Source organism: Oryx dammah, unplaced genomic scaffold (assembly GCF_014754425.2).
Source record: "Oryx dammah isolate SB20612 unplaced genomic scaffold, SCBI_Odam_1.1 HiC_scaffold_11, whole genome shotgun sequence".
Classification (NCBI taxonomy): domain Eukaryota; kingdom Metazoa; phylum Chordata; class Mammalia; order Artiodactyla; family Bovidae; genus Oryx; species Oryx dammah.
Genome location: NW_024070195.1, coordinates 20,399,705 through 20,422,966, shown reverse-complemented (window position 1 = coordinate 20,422,966; position 23,262 = coordinate 20,399,705). Strand labels below are relative to the sequence as shown.

General features: G+C 41.4%; 2 protein-coding genes across 2 annotated transcripts; one reads left to right on the top strand and one right to left on the bottom strand.

Moving 5' to 3' along the window:
- Positions 1-360: 360 nt before the first annotated feature.
- On the bottom strand, positions 361-19,231 carry LOC120870470. The gene is made up of 3 exons (XM_040250134.1): positions 18,920-19,231; positions 13,540-13,907; positions 361-793 (listed from the first exon to the last, which is right to left on the bottom strand). The coding sequence occupies exons 1-3, from the start codon at positions 19,210-19,212 to the stop codon at positions 450-452; spliced, it is 1,005 nt and encodes a 334-aa protein (XP_040106068.1). The 5' UTR covers positions 19,213-19,231; the 3' UTR covers positions 361-449.
- On the top strand, positions 5,747-6,616 carry LOC120870400 (histone H1.3). Its single transcript, XM_040250063.1, has one exon. It carries the CDS (start codon positions 5,807-5,809, stop codon positions 6,470-6,472), a length of 666 nt encoding a protein of 221 aa, XP_040105997.1. The 5' UTR covers positions 5,747-5,806; the 3' UTR covers positions 6,473-6,616.
- Positions 19,232-23,262: the final 4,031 nt, after the last annotated feature.

The following is a 23,262-nucleotide window of genomic DNA, read 5'->3' as shown; positions in this document are numbered from 1 at the left end:
TGGGAGGGAGGCTGTTTCAGTCTCAGGTGCCCTGTACAGGATACTAGGAGCCAGGTCAGTGGGACATTCTAGCAAAGTTAATTTTAACCTTTGTGGAATGAGATGAATTTAAACACATTGAAATTAGAAAACTACACTTCCAGCTACAATCCACTCCGATTGAGGAAAAAAAATAACCTAGCAGTCCCACTGCCCGAGATTTTCTTCGGCCTTGTTCTGTTAACATGTCTGAGAACCGCCGTCTTGAGATGTCAAGCTTGAAAAAAAAATGTTAAAAAGACAAATGCAATGACTTGCTTGCAGTTAAAACCGCAAGCCTTCTATTGCCATTAAGATACCAGGCATATCTCTGGCTTACTCGCTTGTAATTAACAGCCCTTTTTATGACCAAGTGGATGGCCCTGAAAAGGGCCGTTTTGTAAGCAGGAACTTTCTAAATACTCGGCAACTTAGCCGCCGAAACCGTAGAGGGTGCGGCCCTGGCGCTTGAGCGCGTAGACCACGTCCATGGCGGTGACAGTCTTGCGCTTGGCGTGCTCGGTGTAGGTGACCGCGTCCCGGATCACGTTCTCCAGGAACACCTTCAGCACCCCGCGGGTCTCCTCGTAGATGAGCCCGGAGATGCGCTTCACACCACCACGACGAGCCAGGCGCCGAATAGCAGGTTTGGTGATACCTTGGATGTTGTCCCGCAGAACTTTACGATGGCGTTTAGCGCCTCCTTTTCCGAGCCCTTTTCCTCCTTTGCCCCTACCAGACATGATGATAAAACAATTATTGTTCTTTTCCAGTACTGAAAAATCCAGCTGCAGCCCTTTATATATCAGTTTTGCGGACCTTTTAGGAAACTGAAACAGCGAGGGCGGGAACTAGATTTCTGCCCCCGCCTCTTCCCTATCTTACTGGATGTTTGCTATTGCCAAGAAGGGAAAGGGGCGTGGAAATGCTAGTAGGTGTCTGACTCTCCTGTTTCCTGGTTGGGGTCCTGAGTCGCTGGTTTTGTGGTCTCCAGACAGGTCCCTGTGGGTTTTCTCAATATTGTACAAGTTTCTTCACCATTTTTATTATTTAACAAAAGGAAGCTGTTTTGCCATATCTGTCTAAAAAAAGGGACAGAAAGAAGAATAAAATTAATTGTAAATGTGAAGATACTTTAAAAAATGTATTTCTTAAATTCCTAGGCTGATCGTCAACGTTTTCGTTTGGCAAAGCTTTAGATATATATCATTTCAACATTCCTGATAAAGCGGGAACTTCAGGAAGGGGAGATAAAGTTAACTGAATTTCCACTCTATGCTGGAAAAGCACTATTTACATTGTGAACAAGAAGAATCCCAGACTTGAAGACCTAATTCTGTTCTAATAAGTAGCATTGTTGGGGTTAGAACTGATGCTTTCTGATTCTGGGGTGTAATGTCCTTGCCACCTACGTCAGTGAAGTATTGAAGATACAGCATGATGAATTGTGGTGGGTTAGTGACTAAGTCATGTCCAACTCTTTCGACCCCATGGATTGTAACCCTCCAGGGGATTTCCCTGGCAAGAATACTGCCGTGGGTTGCTACTGAATAGGAATTTGCAAATTAACCACATTTTAAAAATTATTGACTGAAATGCTGTTCATGTTAAAAGGATAACTGATGTTCTACACACCGATGATAGGTATTGATAAGTTTACTAGGCTGATGCCAATATTTACTCACATTCCACATATTCACATTGAATGCCTTCTATGTAACTACAGAGGTCATTAAGAAAAAACTCCCTTCTTTGCTGGTGTTTACCACATAGGCAGTTAGAGGATTATTATTTCCTGAGTCACAAAGTTTTGAGTTTTATTTCAGGTGTGCTTACCTGTGGATTTAGACAATTTGTTCTCCCATGCTCTCCTTTTTGAGAAAGGCACTAAACAAGAATCATTGATTCATCCTTTCAACAATTCAGAGTCTATTATGTTCCAAGTACCCGTGTACAAACAGTGTAGTAGTCGCAGGAGACACAGATATGATCCTGAGTCAGGAAGATCTGCTAGAGTAGGAAATGGCAACCCACTGCAGAATTCTTTGCTTGGGAAATCCCACGGACATAGGACCTTGGCGGACTGCAGTACATGATGTAGCAAAGAGTCAGACATGAACGGTTGAGTAGGCGGGCTCAGGAGCTTAGACTTTGAGAATTTCAGGACTAACCCCAAGTCTACTGAATTGATACAGCATTTTAAACAATATCTCCAAGTGGGTAGTTTGCTCCAACCACTTGGCCGGTTTGAGAGAGTTGTTTTAGAGCTGTGGTTTCCTACATTAGCCACTAGCCACCTGTGCTCATTTAAGTTTAGTGAAAATGAAATCAAATTAAAGAAATAATTTCTTCAGTCAGTAACTACTATTTAATAGGTGCTCAATAACCACAGGTAAACATAGTGGTTGTGCAGATACAAACACTTCTATCAGTGTAGTAGGTTGTTTTAGGCTGTATTTTGATAGAAAGTTTCTTCTGGAGAACTTCTAGCCCAGCCTTAGAAATGGAGTGTGGTAAATATATGAGAATGAGACTTGCTGCTGGAACTGAGGATTGGCGTATTTTTGAAGTATAATAGAAATTAGTTAACTTCTAGATGTACCAGATATTACAGATAGAAGGAAATTGGAAATTTGAGTGTAGTAATGTTGTTTTAGGAAATTAATAATATATAGTTATGCTTGGAGGGGAGTTTCAAGCAGGAGCGTGTTCTCAGGTGAGACCATCTGACAGAAAATTAAAAAGGATGTGATTTCTCATTACCTTTCTGAGCACATGCTATTGCTATTGCTAAGTCGCTTCAGTCGTGTCCGACTCTGTGCAACCCCATAGACGGCAGCCCACCAGGCTTCCCCATCCCTGGGATTCTCCAGGCAAGAACACTGGAGTGGGTTGCCATTTCCTTCTCCAATGCATGAAAGTGAAAAGTGAAATTGAAGTCGCTCAGTCGTGTCCTACTCTTAGCGACCCCATGGACTGCAGCCTACCAGGCTCCTCCATCTATGGGATTTTCCAGGCAAGAGTACTGGAGTGGGGTGCCATGTTCTGAGCACGTGATTATAACACAATGCTCTATTTGTTATATAGCTCTTCTTTTTAATTTGGCCTTTTTTATATTTAGTGAACATAGTCACTTTTTTCCTTACATTTTTGAAAGTTAATGAATTTTAAAATGCTTACATACAGTCCCCGTGGCTTGCCCTGGTGCATACTACCTATATCTTTCATGGTCACTGGCTATGGTAGAGTGGGGTGTTGACACCAACATTAAGAGGACATGAAGTTGTGAGATGTCCATCACTTGTCTCACTTTAGATTTTCTTATTTATTTTTTACATCTATAAGGTAAAAATAGTTGAATTCTTAGTCTAGCAGAAAAATACACTGTTTTAGGATCTATGTAGATTTAGGATTCAAAAGTATTAAACAAAATTTTTTTGTGTGTGTGGGCTATAAATAATAGGAGAAACTTTCTAAATTTACAGTCCCATGGGGATGATCCTGCTTTCAAGAACCTTGTCCACACTACAGTTAGAGTGTAAGTACTTGGGTCTCAAGCAATAACAGTATCTACATGCAGCACAGCTCCATCATTCTATAAATATCTGGGGAAGAACTTTTCAGGTGAAAGCATGTCTCAATTATCATCCTCTAGGAAAGGCAGAGACCTATAAATAATGAAGCGAATGGCCCTGAGCCCAGTGTCTTCTCATTTATTTGGTACCTAAAAAGCCATGGAACCAACCGTAGTTGCATAAGAAAGAAATTGTGACATCTGCTGTAGGAAGTACTTTTCACCTATCTTAAACTGAGTACATATAACTTAGGGAACAAGTTCAAAAAGTATTCAAAACTGATATTATGACTACAATGATTACCAAAATAGTAAATTATTGAACATCTGGATTTTACCTGTATCTTGAGGACTGATAGTATTAGGCTCTGGCCCAAAAAGGAAAAGGGCCTTTATAATGTGCTTGAAAAGGAAAGGGGCCTATATTACTGTTACTGTTGCTATTGACAGTGATATCATTGAGGATGACAAGTAGCCCTTTTTCCCAGACTCTCATAAAATACCTGTCCTGGGAAAATTGGAATGTTTCATAGCCAAAATTTTAAGCTTCCCTCTTTACACACTGTATTTGTATTTGGTATATAACATGGTCTCAAGTCCCAGAGATTTAGTTTTAGACAGTACCAGTCCAAAATAACTATTGAAAAACAAACAAGTGATGTCTATGTAATTTGTTAAGTATGGAGAGATGACATCTTTAAAACTGATTATCCTGTCTTGGAGTTATATGAGAAAATTCTCAAGTTACTATTGAATGTAGGCCAGAAGAATTAGATTTTTGAAAGTAGGGATATTTACTAGGAAAAAAAAAATCACAGCACCAAAATATCTTTCCTGTTTATCTACTTTGACAAATATGAGGCTTAGTTTCAGTATTTGATTATTTGATAGATACTAATTTTGTGCTTAATAATCCAATATTTACTCAATTCAATTAGTTCTGCATGTTACAAAGAGATGGAGTAGTAAATCAGCCATATTTGCTACGAAATGTTAGTTCAGCTCCTCAGGTGAACATATTCAGCCAATTAATTTAGGTTGTGACAGTCAGCTTTGTATTTTGCTAGTAAAAACTCAAGGAAAGTTATGAAGACTCAAAAAATGATTTAAAGGAGAATTTTTTCTTCTAGCACCCTGTGTGCCTATTTGCAATGTTGAAAACAGTTAAATCAAATATGTATTTAAAGTATCATTTTGGAACACAGGAAATATGTACACAATTGTATGCTGAATACTGGAGAAAAAAAGGCTAATGGACAGATTATCACTAAGCAATTTACAATATTAACCCAGGTGTCTGTTTTTTGAGCTTAGAGCTGGTTATTTGTTATAGAACTGCCATTCTGGGGCTTCATGATTCACTTTTCTTCATTGAGGATGGCATGAGGGATTTCTAATGCCCATTTTGGGTCTAAAAAATCTATTATACTAAGTTTGAAAGAAGGTTTTAAAGACTGTGTTTGGAGCTGTTTATCTAGAAAAACAAACGGAGTAGCCCCAAACCCCAGCCTTCCAAAAAACCCGTTTAAATCACGAAACACTGCAATCAAGCCCAGTTTATAGTCTCGTCACTCATAAACTTTTTTAAAAAGTCAATTTTTGCTAAAATAGTTATCTATCTTGTACGTAGAATTTTCTATCCCAGTGCCAATTCCCAGTGCTTAGTGCAAATAAGTTGCAGGAGAGCTGTGCTATTGCTCTCGCGAAAAAACCGATTTTCCTTGTATATGTCAGTAAAAATGAGGGTATTTATATAGAGTTGAAAAGAAAACAATGTGTATGACAATGCCCTGGAAGAAAGATTTGCAAAGGAAACAGAGAGAACTAGTAATTTTAAGGAAAATCTGAAAGTTGTCTCAATTTGACCGAAGTTTCCAAGAGAGTTGGGGGAATCAGGAAAGTTTCAGGGAGCCGGTTTTGAAACTAGGTATAGCAAATAAGGCAGGAATGAAGCCTGAAGAGTCTCGGATCAGTTTCCCCCACATGCCTAATTATTTCGTGCCCAGATTTCTTATATTTTTCTTCTTTTTTAAGGGGCAAAAAACACAGCCACTCGGCAGAGCCGAAGAGTCCTCCCTAGCCGCGCGGCGCACAGACCAGGCAACCAATCATCACTCAGCGACTCTCTATATAAACCCCCAGCCGGCGACGCCCGGGACACGCCGTTCTGACAGTTTACTCTTACTATTTTGTCTTTCCTGACTAAACAGAAGCATGTCGGAGACGGCTCCGGTTGCTCCCGCTGCTCCCGCACCTGCAGAGAAAACACCTGTTAAGAAGAAGACGAAAAAATCGGGCGCGGCCGCTGGAAAACGCAAGGCTTCTGGGCCTCCGGTGTCCGAGCTCATCACCAAGGCTGTCGCCGCCTCCAAGGAGCGCAGCGGCGTGTCTCTGGCTGCGCTCAAGAAGGCACTGGCGGCCGCCGGCTACGATGTGGAGAAGAACAACAGCCGCATCAAGCTGGGTCTCAAGAGTCTGGTGAGCAAGGGCACCCTGGTGCAGACCAAGGGCACCGGGGCTTCCGGCTCTTTCAAGCTCAACAAGAAGGCGGCCACCGGGGAGGCCAAGCCCAAGGCGAAAAAGGCGGGCGCGGCCAAGCCCAAGAAGGCTGCTGGGGCGGCTAAGAAGCCCAAGAAAGCCACGGGTGCGGCCACTCCGAAGAAGGCTGCCAAGAAGACCCCTAAGAAAGTCAAGAAGCCGGCGGCGGCTGCTGGCACCAAGAAAGTAGCCAAGAGCCCGAAGAAGGCGAAGGCAGCCAAACCGAAGAAGCCGACTAAGAGTCCGGCCAAGGCCAAAGCCCCCAAGCCTAAGGCAGCCAAACCTAAAGCTGCCAAACCCAAGGCTACAAAGGCCAAGAAGGCGGTCTCCAAGAAGAAGTAAATCTTCCGCGGCACCTCTTTGCTTTGTAAATCTCAAAGGCTCTTTTCAGAGCCACCCACTAATTTCAGGTGAAAGAGCTTAACCGGACATAAATCCCTAAGTTTACCGGCGAGTTTTGTAATAAAGGTAATTAATTTTTTTAAATTTGCCGCTCTACTGTGATTGGACAGCTGAGTGTGCGTCCGGGTGCGCGCGCACCACAGGATCAGCACCATGATGGTGGTCACAGTCCTGTAGTGCGAGCTCAGTGGCTCTGAAAATAGCCGCTTGTGACGGCTCTGGGCTTTCTCAGGGATGTTAAGCAGGACTCTGCACTGTGCGATGGTAACGCGACCCCGAAGTTCCTCGTTGAGGATTTTAAGCTTCGGGGGGTGGGGTGCGTAGTGCACGTCTTGTGATGGGTCCCGTTCCCCGCCAGCTCCGGTATCTCTGCCTTGTACTCCAGCACCGCGCTCTCGTACACCGGGACCCCGGCCCCTACCCGGTCAGAGTAGTTACCCTTGGGAAGCAGACGATGCATGCGGCCCCTGGGAAACGAGCCTGGCCCATGAGGAGCTGGTTTTTGGCCATTGTTCGCGCTCTGCCGCCCTGTTTTCCTCCTCCATATTTGTTAGGGAAAAAGTGCAACCTGAAGAATGGATTATTAGAGTCTGGATGTTTGTAAGGTTTTCTTTCTCATTGGTTTGTAGAGTCTAAGGAGAATTAGCCAATCAGGACGCACTCCCTGGTTTATTTGCTTTGTCTCTAGGAGAAAATACTGCGTCAATTAGAGATTGAGATACAAGGATTTGCGTATACTTGGAAACAGTTGAAAAGCTTGTATTTTTTTTTCCGCCTAATGAATGTAGTCCTATTCGAGGGGACTTTGATACTACTGATACTCTGCCTGAGTCTGCATAATTGTTCCTACTATGCTAACAGTGTGAACTGCTCAGTCGTCCGACTTTTTTGCGACCCCATGGACTGCACCCCGCCAGGCTACTCTGACCTTGGGATCTCCAGGCAAGGATCCTGGAGTGGGTTGCCATTTAGCTCTCCAGGGGATCTTACCGACCCAGGGATCGAACCTGTATCTCCTGCATTGTAGGGCGGATTTTTTACAGGTGAGCTACTGGGGGGGCAACCCTAACACTAAGGTATAGTAAAAAAAAATTGTTAAAAAAAAAAAAAAGTGTAAAAGGCACTCTTGGCGGTTTATAATTAACCAGTTTATCAAATTCTTTCCCGCTAAGATGGTTGGCAGTCTTATATCTTTTGGTGGATAAGTAATAAATAGGGAGATAGAAATAATTAAGCTTTGGGAAACGCAAGGAGAATGCTTAGAGAACTCCTCGAGCCGCAGTAACCAGGGCAAAATAAATGGTTCTAGGAAGATGGATGTTTCGTCATTTCCACTTTATCCTGTTTTTAATTTCAGGGGAATGCCACTGTGTTTTACTGATGAATCTTGACAAAAATCTGAGTTTTGTAGACCATTAGGCAGTTGTAAGCATGGTTGGGGAAAAATTACATTTTAGCAAACTAAATTCAGTTAAGCATTTCCTTTTAGTGTGTCTGTAAGCACAAGCAGTTACAATGGATTTTGCAGACCTTATTGAGTTTTTCAACAGTGGCTGTCACAGATGTTTTTATATCACTTTGAAGATATGAAGATATCTTGAAATAAAGTTTACATCATTCTGAGTCATTGAAACTGACATTTGTTATTCCACCAGTTGCTCCTTGTTATTTGATATGACTAATGAAACACATTATATGTACGTAAATACATTTTAAAATTATATTTTAATATGCCTTTCTTATCCTGTATTGGTATTCTAAAACATGATATTGAAAAGGTGTTTATAGGTTCCCCAAGGTGTCCATAGAGTCCACCATACAAGTCACGAGTCCCTGAGCAGATTGTCAGTGGGCAAATGTCTCATGGTTAAAAGGCTTCATCTTATTTATTTGCTTACAGCCTATACCCCACCCCCCCTACCCCAGCCCCTTACACACACCTTACTGGTTAATAGTTTATTAAATTTTAGTTTTTCAACTTTAAAGAAAAAAAAAAAAACTTTGATTATCTTTCTAGCTTTTCTAAATGAGATTTTTTCATCCATTGCAGTTGCATTCCATACTTTCTTCTTTCTAGAAAGAGCCCCAAATCCCGTCTCTTAGGACAGTGGTTTGGTTGAGAAGGATATTTGGATAAATGGGAAAATGTGAAATGGTTACTCAAGAGTCTTTGAATATAATAAATTGCATCAAGAGGGAAAGTTAAGAGGGAAGAGACCTGTGAGGTCTTTAATACCAGAATGAGTTTGGCTTCTGATGAAGAATGATGAGGAATAAGAATTATGTGGGAATGTGACATTCAATAAGAGTGATACTATACAGTATCTGTAGTTAATTACATTTTACAAAGCTCTTCTATGCCTACCTCACTATAAAGCTCTTGCAGTAGGTATAGCTAAACTCCTTGTTTATGATTATTATTATTAGTGTGTACCGGATGTCTTTGGGAGTCTTAGTTCCTCAAGCAGGGATTGAACCCAGTGTTTGCTGTGAAACCACCAAGTCCTAACCAGTGGACTACGAGGGAATTCTCAATGCTGTTTGTTTTACAGTTCTGAAAATTGTGGCTTAGAAAGATGAAATGGCCAGCATCATCTTGTCAATAAACTGCACCTGAGTCTCAAACCCAAAGTCTCAAAGTTTCTTTCTTCCTACTGTCATTTTCTGTGCACTGCTCCCCATCTATTATGCCTACTGGAAAATGAGTTCTCTATTTCATTTTGATGCCCATCTAGAAAGACATAACATTCATGTATTTCTGTTTGAGACCCTTTGTGACCTATCCCATTCACAATCCCTTTAGAATGTACCAGAAGCAACTAAACATCATTCATTCAATGCTCTTCTAGTTTTAGTCTGGCTTCTGTAAATTAATATTCATATTCCTTTCCCTTGGACAGTTTCTAATTTCCAAGGAAATCAGAACTTGTTTAAATCTTACTCCATCTATCTTCCCAAGTTTTGTTGCACTTAAAGCAGCTTAAAATGAACAACTTGGGAATGGGTAAAGAACACAAAGATGGCTTGAAATTCTGCACCAGGAAGATGAAAGCTTATTCCTGTCCCAAAGCCACATCCCTAGGAGAGCATTCTGAAACATTCATCCTTGGAGTTCTGATGTTCTTTTGGTGAACAAAGGTAGTCTGTCAGGTACAGTGACAATATCCAGGTTTAGGAACACTCAACAGATCGACATTTAAAGATGACAAATATCGGACAGGAACCTGTATGAGTAATTGTCTGCAAAATATACTAAAAGGAAAAAAAGGTTTCTTAGCTTGGAAGGTGTGAAGGGCATGTTCATATTTTCTTAAATGCAGGAGGGTACTAAGGCATATGGCATAAATCCAAGCCAAATGTATTAATAATCTTTCAAAGCAGCCTGAAGTTACTATTTTCATACTTCTACTTAGTAATTACCTGACTCCTTATAACTGCAAGAGGTAGACTGAGTTCATGTCACTTTGAGGAGGCCTTGATTACTCATGTCACTCAGTCACTAAAGCAGGTAGATGTTTATATAGTGAAAGTGAAATCGCTCAGTCGTGTCTGACTCTGCGACCCGTGGACTGTAGCCCACCAAGCTCCTCGGTCCATGGGATTCTCCAGGCAAGAATACTGGAGTGGGTTGCCATTTCCTTCTCCAGGGGATCTTCCTGACTCAGGGATCAAACCCAGATCTCCCTTTTGCAGACAGACGCTTTAACCTCTGCACCACCAGGGAAGCCCTTAAATACAAGAATCCAAGTACTAACATAAAAGATTTCAAGGGAGGAAAGGAAGCCAGGTTGAATAAAGAAGGGGGAGGAGGCGGGAGAGGGGAGTGAAAGGGGTGGCCTTACAGATGTCTCCTGCCACCTACAGATACCCAGGCGTTATGGGACTTTTCCCTGGGCCTCCAGAGAAGGGAGGACTAGAACTCGGCCCTGCCAGATATCAGACCAGACCAGAACCAGAGTACCCCAAGTGATCAGGAAGTCAGTCTCAGCGAAGAGGAGTCCCCACCAGAGTCACCATTTGTTGCAGGAAGAGGGACCCCTTTCCAGGGCCGGAAACTGGGCTCTTGTCTAACACTCGGAAATGAATTGTCCAAGGAGACACATATGCTGACTAAGCAAGAGATTTTATTGGGAAAGGGCACCTGGGTGGAGAGCAGTAGGGTAAGGGAACCCAGGAGAACTGTTTATATAGTAGTAGTAGTGAAAGTCACTCTGTCCTGTCCGACTCTTGCAACCCCATGGACTGTAGTCCACCAGGCTTCTCTGTCCATGGGATTCTTAACGCAAGAATACTGGAGTAAGTTGCCATTTCCTTCTCCGGGGCAATATTCCCGACCCAGGAATCGAACTCATGTCTCCTGCATCGCAGGCAGATTCTTTACCGACTGAGCTATGAGGGAAGCTGATATTTATATAATCTGACATTTTCTCCCCTCTCACATTCTCTCCTTGTCCTCTTACACCTGGGATGATTCCATTGCTTCCTAATTAGTATTGTAACCATGTTGTTCCTAACTGGTTCTTCCTAATTAGTTTATCCAGCCCCTAGTTCCTAAATTCTGATCATCTGTCATATAAAAATTATTGCTGCTAAGTCGCTTCAGTCGTGTCCAACTCTGTGCGACCCCATAGACGGCAGCCCACCAGACTCCCCCGTCCCTGGGATTCTCCAGGCAAGAACACTGGAGTGGGTTGCTCCCTATTAGTCTTTGGTTCAAGTGGGAACTTTATTGCCTTTTGTTGTTGCTGCTTTTTTTGTTTGACAGTTCTATTCATCTGTAATTCTCTCCTTTCTACCTGGAATAAGCTTTCCAATTTCATCTCAGGTTCCATCTCAATGAATAAGTTCCCCTAATTAAAAAAATCTAGTTTCCCTGCTAATGTGCCTTGATGATATTAATATTTCAGTACTATTATTATCAAGGGAATATTTATAATGCATCTTTTCTCATTAAACTTAACCGTAGATCATTAGTTTTCTTTGTCTTGTTTTTCCCAATAGTCTAGGTGTGTTTTTAATTGACCAATCTTTAAAATCCTGTCAGATGGTGGGATTATCTCCAGATAATCAGATTCAGTGATTTCATTTACTGTTTTTCTGTATGAGGCTAAGGTTAATAAATCTCAGCCCCTTCTATCACTCTCCTCCCAATGGCTTAATTTAGGCACTGTACTAGCTCCTTTACTGCCATCCAAGGTGTTGGGGCTTCTGAAAAGAAAGAAAGACATCCCCAAATGAAAACAAAAGAGCAAATAATCAAAAAACCCTTAAATATAACACCTTTGCAATAAGTCTTCAAATGTAGAATATAAAAATTTACCTGTGTGCACATGTGGTAGGCAGGAAACGGGGAAAGTATGAAATGGTATTTCTGAATCATCTTGATTTTTTAGCTATCATTTCCATAAAATAAAGATACTGATTATTCAGTTTAGTTTACATGTAGTTATAGGCAACCAGGTAAGCTTGAAGTGGTTATACAAGTTAGTGTCCCAACAGGTACCTATAAAGTGTCACGTGATTTAGATTTGTGACATTTTCCCAATAAAATAAAAATTCATTAAAAAAGGTCTCATATTAAGCACTAGCTTTTCAATGTATTAAAAATTTTTTTTAAAATTGTTTGTCAGCATCATCATTGTTTAATGAGCAGAAAGGCTAAAAACTCAATGTTTTCTTTTTATAGCTGTTCATCAATTCTATTTCTGTGCAACTGGCTGTAATAACTGTAGTATAATTGAACACAGTTTTATGTGACCCTGTACATTTTCAAAATCTACCCATTTCCTTTAACACATACGAAAACATTTAGATAAACATGTCAGTTTTCTTATGATGGCTCACCTTAGGAATCAAGCCTGAGGATCACCCTAATACTGTTGTTAACTATAGTAATGCTTAGTTTTTGGTTCTACTACTTTTTATCTATAATTTTTTTAGTTTCACTCTCATTTGTAAAGCACTAACAGAATAATATTAATAGATATGAGGATTAGGAGATAAGTATTGAGTTTACCTTATTTATGGAGCTTTCAGACTAATAATGACTTCTGGCAAACTCAATGCAACCGTCAGTTTATTTCTATGTGATAAAACTATTTAGTATTAAACTAACGAACTCTATCAATCTTTTACTCCTATAATCAACATTGAATGGTAATTTCTATTTGTCCAACAAGTTTTAAATTCTAATTACACTAAATTTCTTGAGAATTTAATACAAAGAACTGTTCTAGATGTTCTGGTGGATTTAATATTAGATATTTTTCGTGACTTCGTGGGCTTCATCTCTTGACATCCATCATCTGATGAGACAGAAACAGACACTAAAAAACTCACCGTGCTATAATCTCAAAGAAAGTACGGAACATGGGAAACAAAGTTCTAATATGAATATGGAATGCTTTTATTTGGCATTAAAAATGTCTTACTTCATTATTGGAATTACGAATATACTTTCTTTCCTTACAAGGGTCAAGGCTTTCCATTTCTCAGCATCCAAGTCTCAATACCTGACAGACTTCCAAGAACAGTTATTTCATGTATAAACTTCTGTTTCTTACGATGGCTAACTGGCCTGAGCATTTATTTACAGACTTTTTTCTGTTAAACTTCTCACCTGGTTCTTGTTTTTCCAGTGAGTCCCGAGGTAAAACAGCTCACAGACACAAAACCCATGTGCCACGCCTAAATGTGCAGAACCTACAATTAGGCAAAATAGAGGCATTTAAGTCGTGCAGGTAGTTACTACATTGAAAACTTACAGAGAACGTAGGACTTCCTAAACTGCTGCACACACATAGGTTTCTTCAACCTCGGCCAAAGTTGTGTTCCACTCACATATCACAGCACTTTCCACAGATTAAGTGATTGGCTCTGAAAAGAGCCTTTGGGTTTAAGTTATTACCAGTCGACAATTAAGCCAATTTATGCCCTCTCTCCGCGGATGCGGCGGGCAAGCTGGATGTCCTTGGGCATGATGGTGACGCGCTTGGCGTGGATGGCACACAGGTTGGTGTCCTCAAAGAGCCCCACCAGGTAGGCCTCGCACGCCTCCTGCAGCGCCATCACCGCCGAGCTCTGGAAGCGCAGATCGGTCTTGAAGTCCTGCGCGATCTCGCGCACCAGCCGCTGGAACGGCAGCTTGCGGATCAGCAGCTCCGTGGACTTCTGGTAGCGGCGGATCTCGCGCAGGGCCACCGTGCCGGGCCGGTAGCGGTGCGGCTTCTTCACGCCGCCGGTGGCCGGCGCGCTCTTGCGGGCCGCCTTGGTGGCCAGCTGCTTGCGCGGCGCCTTGCCCCCGGTGGACTTGCGAGCCGTTTGTTTAGTCCGCGCCATAGCTAGCCTCCAAGCCAATGGGATTAGACTAGGAGGGTTGCTCCCGTATTTATAAAGAACCAGAATCACTCTGATTGGATTGTGGGCAATTCCTGTTACTTACGGGCTGCTTAATTCCGGAAGTGCTTCGAGCTATTTAACATTGGTTCATCCATCCGGTGCAAATTTCGGATTGGTTCATTTCAATCAGCAGCATCTTCCCCCTTTAAAAAAAAAAAAAAAAAAGCATTTCCCAAGTTGCTTTATTGATACTACACTGTCAAGTATGGTCCGCAAGCACATTAATCATTCAGTAATGTTGAACTTTTCTCCTGTTTGGATATAAAAAATAGAATGTGTCCGTGAAAGCCCTTTAGAATTCATACACCTGCCATTTTATGCATAGTAAACTCTTTTTCATCAGGATTTTAATCCTGATAATTGTCCTCTGTTTAAGAATTCACCGTCTAAGCCTCTCGAGTCCTATTCCACATCTACAGTTAATGTCTCATTCCCAGTAACATGGTCTTTTAGTACATACTTATAGATGTGAATAATTTTGTATTAAGGGGACACGCAGCAAAATCCCAATATTCTGGAACCTCTAATGTTTATTTTCCTGTTTGACTCAAAACTGGTAATTTGGCTCTGTTCTATGGTTTTGAAGCACTTAAACTGTCAATCTGGGGTTAATGGAGACATCCGTCAACAAAAGGTTTGCAATGCGGAACCTGAAAAAAGATGGCGACGATCGAGAGCCTTTAGCACACTGCAATGGGCTAGAATCTCGGGACTCTTTCTGAGAGTCTCAAGGTGTCCGAGACAAACCATCAGCGCTTTTATGAAGACTTGACTCGGCTACATAATAGGAATTCTTTACCTAGTTTTCACATCCAAACGCGAAGACTTTCCTGTAAATGAAATGTTTTATCGATTTTTAATTAAATTATTTATGTCATCTAACAGTGTTTTTAATCAACCTATAGGAATACGTGAACGCCTTTCTTTTTGACCCAATAAAGAAAGCAGGTTTTGAACCTTAATTTACATACTATTTATCTATTGGTCAGTTTACGTCCAATTAAAGATCAGATTTGTGAGTCTTTGATTGTATCCATGATTTAATACTTGTGAAATCTTGTTCTCCTCGGGTTTGTCTCCCCATTTTTCATGCTGTTTTCCACGCCAGAGATAGCTAGATACGCCCCAGCCTCAAATAATATTAATCACTCAGTCGTGTCCGACTCTTTGCGACCCCCATGGAATGTAGCCTACCGGGCTCCTCTGTCCATGGGATTCTCCAGGCAAGAAAACTGGAGTGGGTTGCCATTTCCTCCGTCAGGGGATCTTCCTGATCCAGGAATCGAACCCGAGTCTCCTGCATTGCAGGCCGATTCCTTGTCGTCTTAGGTATCAGAGAAGACCCCAGCCTCAAAAAAGGGGTCCAAGAAAGAAGGTGGGCTTAAGGAGAGCTGTCCTGTATGAAAGTGAAGTCGTTTAGTCGTGTCCGACTCTTTGCGGCCCCATGGACTGTAGCCTACCAGGCTCCTCCCTCCATGGGATTTTCCAGGCAAGAATACTGCAGTGGGTTGCCATTTCCTTCTCCAGGGGATCTTTTCGACCCAGGAATAGAACCCGGGTATCCCACATTGTAGGCAGACGCTTTACCGTCTGAGCTACCAGAAAAGCCCTGTTCTGTATAGGTCTGTCTATAAAATGCTTAAGTAGGTTCACCTGGACACTGGCATCTTGTCAAAGGACTTGGGCATCAAGAGCTCGTTTGTCAACCACAACATCGAGATACGAGGGGGGCGAGATGTCGCGCTTGGCGTATAAGTGCTTTACCATCACAAAGTGCTGGACCATCACATTCTGGCCATGTGCCTGCTCTTGTACATGGAATTAACTAAGGACTCAGTGTTCAAGAGCACCAAGGTTATCACCAAATTACACCAGCTCCAACTAAAAATTTTCTCTACCTTTAGCATTCCTCAATGTCTCTTTATAGAGCTACTAATTTTTGTGTAATGAGAGCTATAATACTAAGATTTTCCAGCTTTTTACATTTTGTAAAACATTCTTTAAAACGCAGGAAACCATAATACAATATGAGAGGTTAAATTTTTGTTCTTTAATGCAGCAAAGAATTTGAAATAATTGTGTATTGTAATAAGTATTAGGAAATTCTAGTATTCTGGGTTTTAGGTTTTTGTTCCTTAAAAATTTTAAATTTTTCTTATATCCATTCATTGTTTAGATTTAAAATTTTTCTGGTGAGTTCCTGTGGACTTAAAATTGTTTAATGATGACTCTTGTATTTGGGGTCCCTGTTTTAAATAATCTTAAGTGTTTCACAAATATTAGTCATGAGAACATGTTTGTACAAAGAGGATCAATATGTAATTTAAACAGTGTATAGGCCTAGAGTATTTAGTGGAATCTCAAGAGTTTAATCTCAACCACTAGGGTAGACTATTTCAAAGGTGATTGTTCAAATTTACATTAAAAATAAAAAAAAATTCACTTTATTTTCCTTGAGTCTATTATTGATATAATTAATCCTACATTGTGCTGAAGCAGGGTCTGAAACTCTCATTTTGAGACATTTTTAAATTTTTATATTCCCTACCTTCAATCAGCGGTAGGTTCTGTATTCATTTACACAGGTGAGGGGGGTAAAAAAAAATCAAAAGAAACAGAAATCAGATGTAGAAGTGCAGGGAGGACAGAGGATATGGAAAGAAATGCATAGTTTTCCTGAAAATTTGATAGTTTCTGTATTGCTGAAAGTAAAATAACGTCGAAAAATTGTTTTCAGTATTTTTCAACTTTCATACTTGCTATTTGGTACATCAGTCAGGCACTACGAATATACATGCCAGAGTGTATTGTGTGTTTGTGTGTAGTATGGAGGTTCATCTAATTGTGAAACAATGTTTGTTAAAGTTTTTATTTGTTTTAAATTTCATTTTCCCCTTAGATAAAGACTGCAGTTTCAGTTAAATGTATCTGTTATTTTAGATGACATGGTAGAATCTTTAGAATCTTAGATGAAGATTCCACATGTGCTGGCTGTCTTTATTGATGGATAACAGATTGCCTTGAAGTTACTAGCTTCACACATGCATTATCACACAGCTTCTTTGAGTCTGGGCATGTTTTATCTGGGTCCTCTATAAGGATGCTGTTGGGGTGTTATGTAGGGTTTTGGTCTCTTGATTGGGGGAAATATATGCTTCCAAACTCACTTAGTGGTTGGCTCTTTGTAATTTTAGGACTGAGAATCTTATTTTCTTCTTGACTGTTGGCTTGAAGCCCTTATAGGCTGCTAGTCTTCCCTCAGTTCCTAAAGAGCCCTCTGAATTTCTTGTCATTTGGACCTGACAACAGGGATGCTTGGCTTGTGAAAACCAGCATGTAGGACTTCCCTGATGGGCTGGTGGTTAAGAATCTGCCTCCCAAATTAGGTGATAGGTGTTTGATTCCTAGTCCAGGAAGATTTCATATGCCACAGGGCAACTAATATTGAGCCCTTGAGCCAGAGCTACTGAAGCCCCCCACCCCAGGGCCCATGCTCTGCAACAAGAGACACCATCACAATGAAAAGCCCATGCAACTAGAGAAAGACTGCATGCAGGAAGAAAGACCCATTGCAGTCAAAAATAAATAAAATTTATATTAAAAAACCAAACCAGCATGCAAGAAATTGGAAGATGTTACAATCTTATTGATAACCTAGTCATAATCACAATTTTTTTTACATCCTGTCACCTATGGTCACACACTTTGATGGGTAAAAAGAGGTCACAGGTCACACCCACAGTCTAGGGCCTTGATCACATAAGGGTGAACATTAAGACGAGAAATCGTGTGGGCCACCTTAAGAGATCATCACAGGACCCAGTATGACCAAAAAGCAGTTACCTAACACTTGTCTCTTCCCTCCCTCTTCCCCTCACACCTGCCCCCACAGCACTGGGATTGGTTCAGATGGCCTGCAGGTAGGAAATCTACTTAAGGAAAGGGCGTCTAATACCTTGAAGTCCTTTTAAACAGGCCTTTGCCAGTTTCTTTGTCTTGAAGCCAAGACAGACGACTTTGTTCAGTTATTACCTTGGGGACTTCTTTCCCTTTTTCTTTGCAAATGCTGACATATGAAAAACCCTGGTGTAGCTGAGTCCCAGCACAGGGCTATATGTCCATGTGTTTACAGCTAGCTTTCTGACGTTTTATACATGAGAAAAGAATCCGGAGGGTTCACCAGGTGAATTAGTTGTTGCTTTATTATAGACTACCAGGGAGTAGATTTGACAAGGCAGGAAACAGATCCCAAATTCTCTGTAGATTAAAAAAGTTGACCCGGTAGTTTATGGCCCTCATGCCACGTAAGCCTCCTCACGGGTGCCTTCACTTCCTTTAGTTCAGTCTTCCATTGCACCTTGTCTTGAATTTCTTTCCTAGCAGCTGTTTATCAGGTTTTCTTGAAATGTGAGGAGGCTATTAAAGTACTACTTGCATTTGCTCACCAATGCAACTTCCGGATTATCAATGTCTCATTTTAAAAATTTATGAAATTAATTGACTTTGCAGACTTAAGGGTTCCTAAAAGAGCTGCACAATTTAAAAGCCATCATGTGGAACTGCAACATAGGGCAAACATTTAATGTACAGGTACACAAACAGTAAAAGCGCCTGCCTACAATGCAGGAGACCTAGGTTCGATCCCTGGGTTGGTAAAATCCCCTGGAGAAGGAAATGGTAACCCCGTCCAGTATTCTTGCCAAGAAAATCCCATGGACAGAGAAGCCTGGTAGGCTACAGTCCATGGGGTGGAAGAGTCGAACACGACTGAGCAGCTTCACTTTCACACAAACATAAGATATATTAAAGCAGTTACTTACAACCCGAGATCACAAGTTCACTAACCCCCATTTCCTCGCAATACAATAAAACAAAAACAGCTTAATGCCACAAGCTCTCAAGTGAACAGATAGGTGGCCCTGAAAAGGGCCTGGTAAACTGATACAGAAACCTTGCTTGTGGGTTCCGGCTTAGCCGCCAAATCCGTAAAGAGTGCGTCCCTGACGCTTCAGCGCGTAGACGACGTCCATGGCCGTGACCGTCTTTCGCTTGGCGTGTTCGGTGTAGGTGACCGCGTCCCGAATCACGTTTTCCAAGAACACTTTCAGCACCCCGCGAGTTTCCTCGTAAATGAGGCCAGAGATGCGCTTGACCCCACCTCGACGAGCCAAGCGGCGGATCGCGGGCTTGGTAATACCTTGAATGTTATCCCGGAGAACTTTACGGTGACGCTTCGCGCCGCCTTTCCCAAGACCTTTTCCACCTTTACCGCGTCCGGACATTGTTAAACCGAGGTCAGAAAGCCTATGCAGCAATCTAGAAGACATGTGCCAAAATTCGTATTTATGGTATGGTCGCGGACCTATTTGAAAACTACAAAAAGGCGGGTAGGGGAGGGGCTCATTCGTAACCTAATGTTTCCCAGCCCAGAAACTCCTGAGAGTCTGTGGGGCGGAGTCGAGAAACGAAAATTTCTTTGCTCATTCCCTGAATTTCACCTGAAAGAGTCCTGTTTAAGGGCGTTTAAAAACATTCTTTTGTTTAGTAAGGGACGGTACCTATTAAGGCAACATCTGTTTTCATCTTTGAATATTGAAGCTTAGTCACTGACCGAGATTTTATATTGCCTCCCTCTTTAAGCGCATTTCTGAAATGCGAACGAGTCCCTGGGAAGCATTTTTGTACAATTTAAATGAAAGTGAAATAATTATTGTGGTAAACTGATCTTTGGGAGCAGGGAAATTGCTGATATCCATTGGGAAACAAGGTTTTCCCGCTGATGTGTCTTACTCGGAGACATCACTATTGCCTGCGCCCTCATTACTTGCTACTTTTTCACATTATAAGGTTTAGGATCAGGTTTGTGACAGGTATTTTCTCGTCTTCATTTTTTTTTTTCATTTGCAGGATGAGAATTTTAATTCCGATATCATAAACGTGTTTGGAAAATCAAAAAGTTAATTTTTGGTTAAATGTTTCTTCTTGAGTACTACTGTAATTACCTGAGGAAATTTCATCTTCTTGCTCCAGAGATTGACTTTCTCCCTAGTATTATTATTATTTTTTAATTTATGTTTAACTTTTTCTTTATTTTAGTTTTGTGTCCGCTGCCTCACGGCATGTGGGATCCAGTTCTCCAACAAGGATTGAACCGACTTCTGCAGTGGAACTGTTAAGTCCTAACCACTGGAAAGGTGGGGAAGTCCCGCTCCCCAATATTCTTCAATCTCTCAATCTGGTATTTTGCAATCTGGGCCTATGTTAGTTGCTTTCATAACTTCCACATCCCTAGGTGTGCAAACTTTTTATTTAAGAAGTCAGTGCTAGACTCTTGTTATTTAGTCACCAAGTCGTGTCCAGCTCTTTGCGACTGCTATGGAGAACTATATATACTTCCCTCAGTTGAACCAGCAGTATCCATTGAGATCTCCATTACTTACTATGGGGTGTCCCTTTCCCATTTCACCTCGGAGTAGTCTTTCTGAGCCTGTGTAGATGGAAGGTCTTGACCTGGAGAATGAGGAATATGTTGTGTCTTTATATTTTATCTAAGCAGGGCTCAACTCCTCTCTGTTTCTGCGACTATCTACTGTTTTGGAGTATATTCCGCAGGGAAGAAACTCCAAGTACTCAGCCTGGTGGCATCTATCTCTTGCCTCTATGTGAGAAAAATTGTCTGAGCCTTGGAAGTAAGGTTAAGATGGACTGGAATGGGTGAATTTAACTAAGATGACCATTATGTCTACTACTGTGGACAAGAATCCCTTAGAAGAAATGGAGTAGCCATCATAGTAAACAAAAGAGTCCGAAATGCAGTACTTGGATGCAATCTCAAAAAAGACAAAATGATCCCTGTTCATTTCCAAGGCAAACCATTCAGTATCACAGTAATCCAAGTCTTTGCCCCGACCAGTAACGCTGAAGAAGCTGAACAGTTCTATGAAGACCTACAAGACCTTCTAGAACTAATACCCAAAAAAGATGTCGTTTTCATTATAGGGGACTGCAATGCAAAAGTACGAAGTCAGGAAACACCTGGATTAACATGTAAATTTGGCCTTGGAATACAGAAGAAAGCAGGGCAAAGGCTAATAGAGTTCTTCCAAGAGAACGCACTGGTCATAGCAAACAGCCTCTTTCAACAACACAAGATAAGACTCTACACGTGCACATCACCAGATGGTTGACACTGAAATCACAATGATTATATCCTTTGCAGCCAAAGATGGAGAATCTCTATACAGTCAGCAAAAACAAGACGGGGAGTTGACTGTGGCTCAGATCATGAACGCCTTACTGGCAAATTCAGACTGAAATTGAAGAAAGTGGAGAAAACCACTAGACCATTCAGGTATGACCTAAATCAAATTCCTTATGACTATACAGTGGAAGTGAGAAATCGATTTAAGGGACTAGATCTCATAGACAGATTGCCTGATGAACTATGGATGGAAGTATGTGACATTGTTCAGGAGACAGTAATCAAGACTATACCCAAGAAAAAGAAATGCAAAAAAGCAAAATGGCTGTCTGAGGAGGCCTTAAGAATAGCTATGAAAAGAAGGGAAGCGAAAAGCAAAGGAGCAAAGGAAAGATATACCCATTTGAATGCAGAGTTCCAAAGAATAGCAAGAAGAGATAAGAAAGCTTTCCTCAGCAATCAATGCAAATAAATAGAGGAAAACAACAGAATGAGAAAGACTAGAGATCTCTTCAAGAAAATTAGAGATACCAAGGGAACATTTCATGCAAAGATGGGTACAATAAAGGACAGAAATGGTAGGGATCTAACAGAAGCAGAAGCTATTAAGAAGAGTTGGCAAGAATACACAGAAGAAATGTACAAAAAAGATCTTCACGGCCCAGATAATCACGATGGTGTGAACACTCACCTAGAACCAGACATCCTGGAATGTGAAGTCAAGTGGGCCTTAGGAAGCATCATTACGAACAAACAAGTGGAGGTGATGGAATTCCAGTTGAGCTATTTCAAATCCTGAAAGATGATGCTGTGAAAGTGCTGCACTCAATATGCCAGTAAATTTGGAAAACTCAGCAGTGGCCACAGGACTGGAAAAGGTCAGTTTTCATTCCAATCACAAAGAAAGGCAATGCCAAAAAATGTTCAAACTACTGCACAATTGCACTTATCTCACATGCTAGTAAAGTAATGCTTAAAATTCCCCAAGCCTGGCTTCAGCAGTACGTGAACCGTGAACTTCCAGATGTTGAAGCTGGTTTTAGAAAAGGCAGAGGAACCAGAGATCAAATTGCCAACATCTGCTGGATCATGGAAAAAGCAAGAGAGTTCCAGAAAAACATCTATTTCTGCTTTATTAACTATGCCAAAGCCTTTGACTGTGTGGATCACAATAAACTGTGGAAAATTCTGAAAGAGATGGGAATACCAGACCACCTGACCTGCCTCTTGAGAAACCTGTATGCAGGTCAGGAAGCAACAGTTAGAACTGGACATGGAACAATGGACTGGTTCCAGTTAGGAAAAGGAGTACGTCAAGGCTGTATATTGTCACCCTGCTTGTTTAACTTATATGCAGAGTATATCATGAGCAACACAGGGCTGGAGGAAGCACAAGCTGGAATCAAGATTGCCAGGAGAAATATCAATAACCTCAGATATGCAGATGACACCACCCTTATGGCAGAAAGTGAAGAAAAACTAAAAAGCCTCTTGGTGAAAGTGAAAGTGGAGAGTGAAAAAATTGGCTTAAAGCTCAACATTCAGAAAACGAAGATCATGGCATCTGGTCCCATCACTTCATGGGAAATAGATGTGGAAACAGTAGAAACAGTGTCAGACTTTATTTTTCTGGGCTCCAAAATCACTGCAGATGGTGACTGCAGCCATGAAATTAAAAGACGCTTACTCCTTGGAAGAAAAGTTATGAGCAACCTAGAAAGTATATTCAAAAGCAGAGACATTACTTTGCCGACTAAGGTCCGTCTAGTCAAGGCTATGGTGTTTCCAGTAGTCATGTATGGATGTGAGAGTTGGACTGTGAAGAAGGCTGAGCACTGAAGAACTGATGCTTTTGAACTGTGGTGTTGGAGAAGACTCTTGAGAGTCCCTTGGACTGCAAGGAGATCCAACCTGTTCATTCTGAGGGAGATCAACCCTGGGATTTCTTTGGAAGGAATGATGCTAAAGCTGAAGCTCCAGTACTTTGTCCACCTCATGCGAAGAGTTGACTCATTGGAAAAGACCCTGATGCTGGGAGGGATTGGGGGCAGGAGGAGAAGGGGATGACCGAGGATGAGACAGCTGGATGGCATCACGGACTCGATGGACGTGAGTCTGAGTGAACTCCGGG

What these genes read in the sequence shown, in the direction of transcription:
- LOC120870400 (XM_040250063.1), top strand. Translation starts at nt 5,807, where the DNA reads ATGTCGGAGACGGCTCCGGTTGCTCCCGCTGCTCCCGCACCTGCAGAG.
- LOC120870470 (XM_040250134.1), bottom strand. Translation starts at nt 19,212, where the DNA reads ATGTCCGGACGCGGTAAAGGTGGAAAAGGTCTTGGGAAAGGCGGCGCG. An exon ending in AAGCGTCAGGGACGCACTCT is followed by an intron (nt 13,908 to 18,919) that starts TTACGGATTTGG and finishes ATACGGGAGCAA; the next exon opens with CCCTCCTAGTCTAATCCCAT. An exon ending in CTTTGAGGACACCAACCTGT is followed by an intron (nt 794 to 13,539) that starts GTGCCATCCACG and finishes TGGATTTTTCAG; the next exon opens with TACTGGAAAAGAACAATAAT.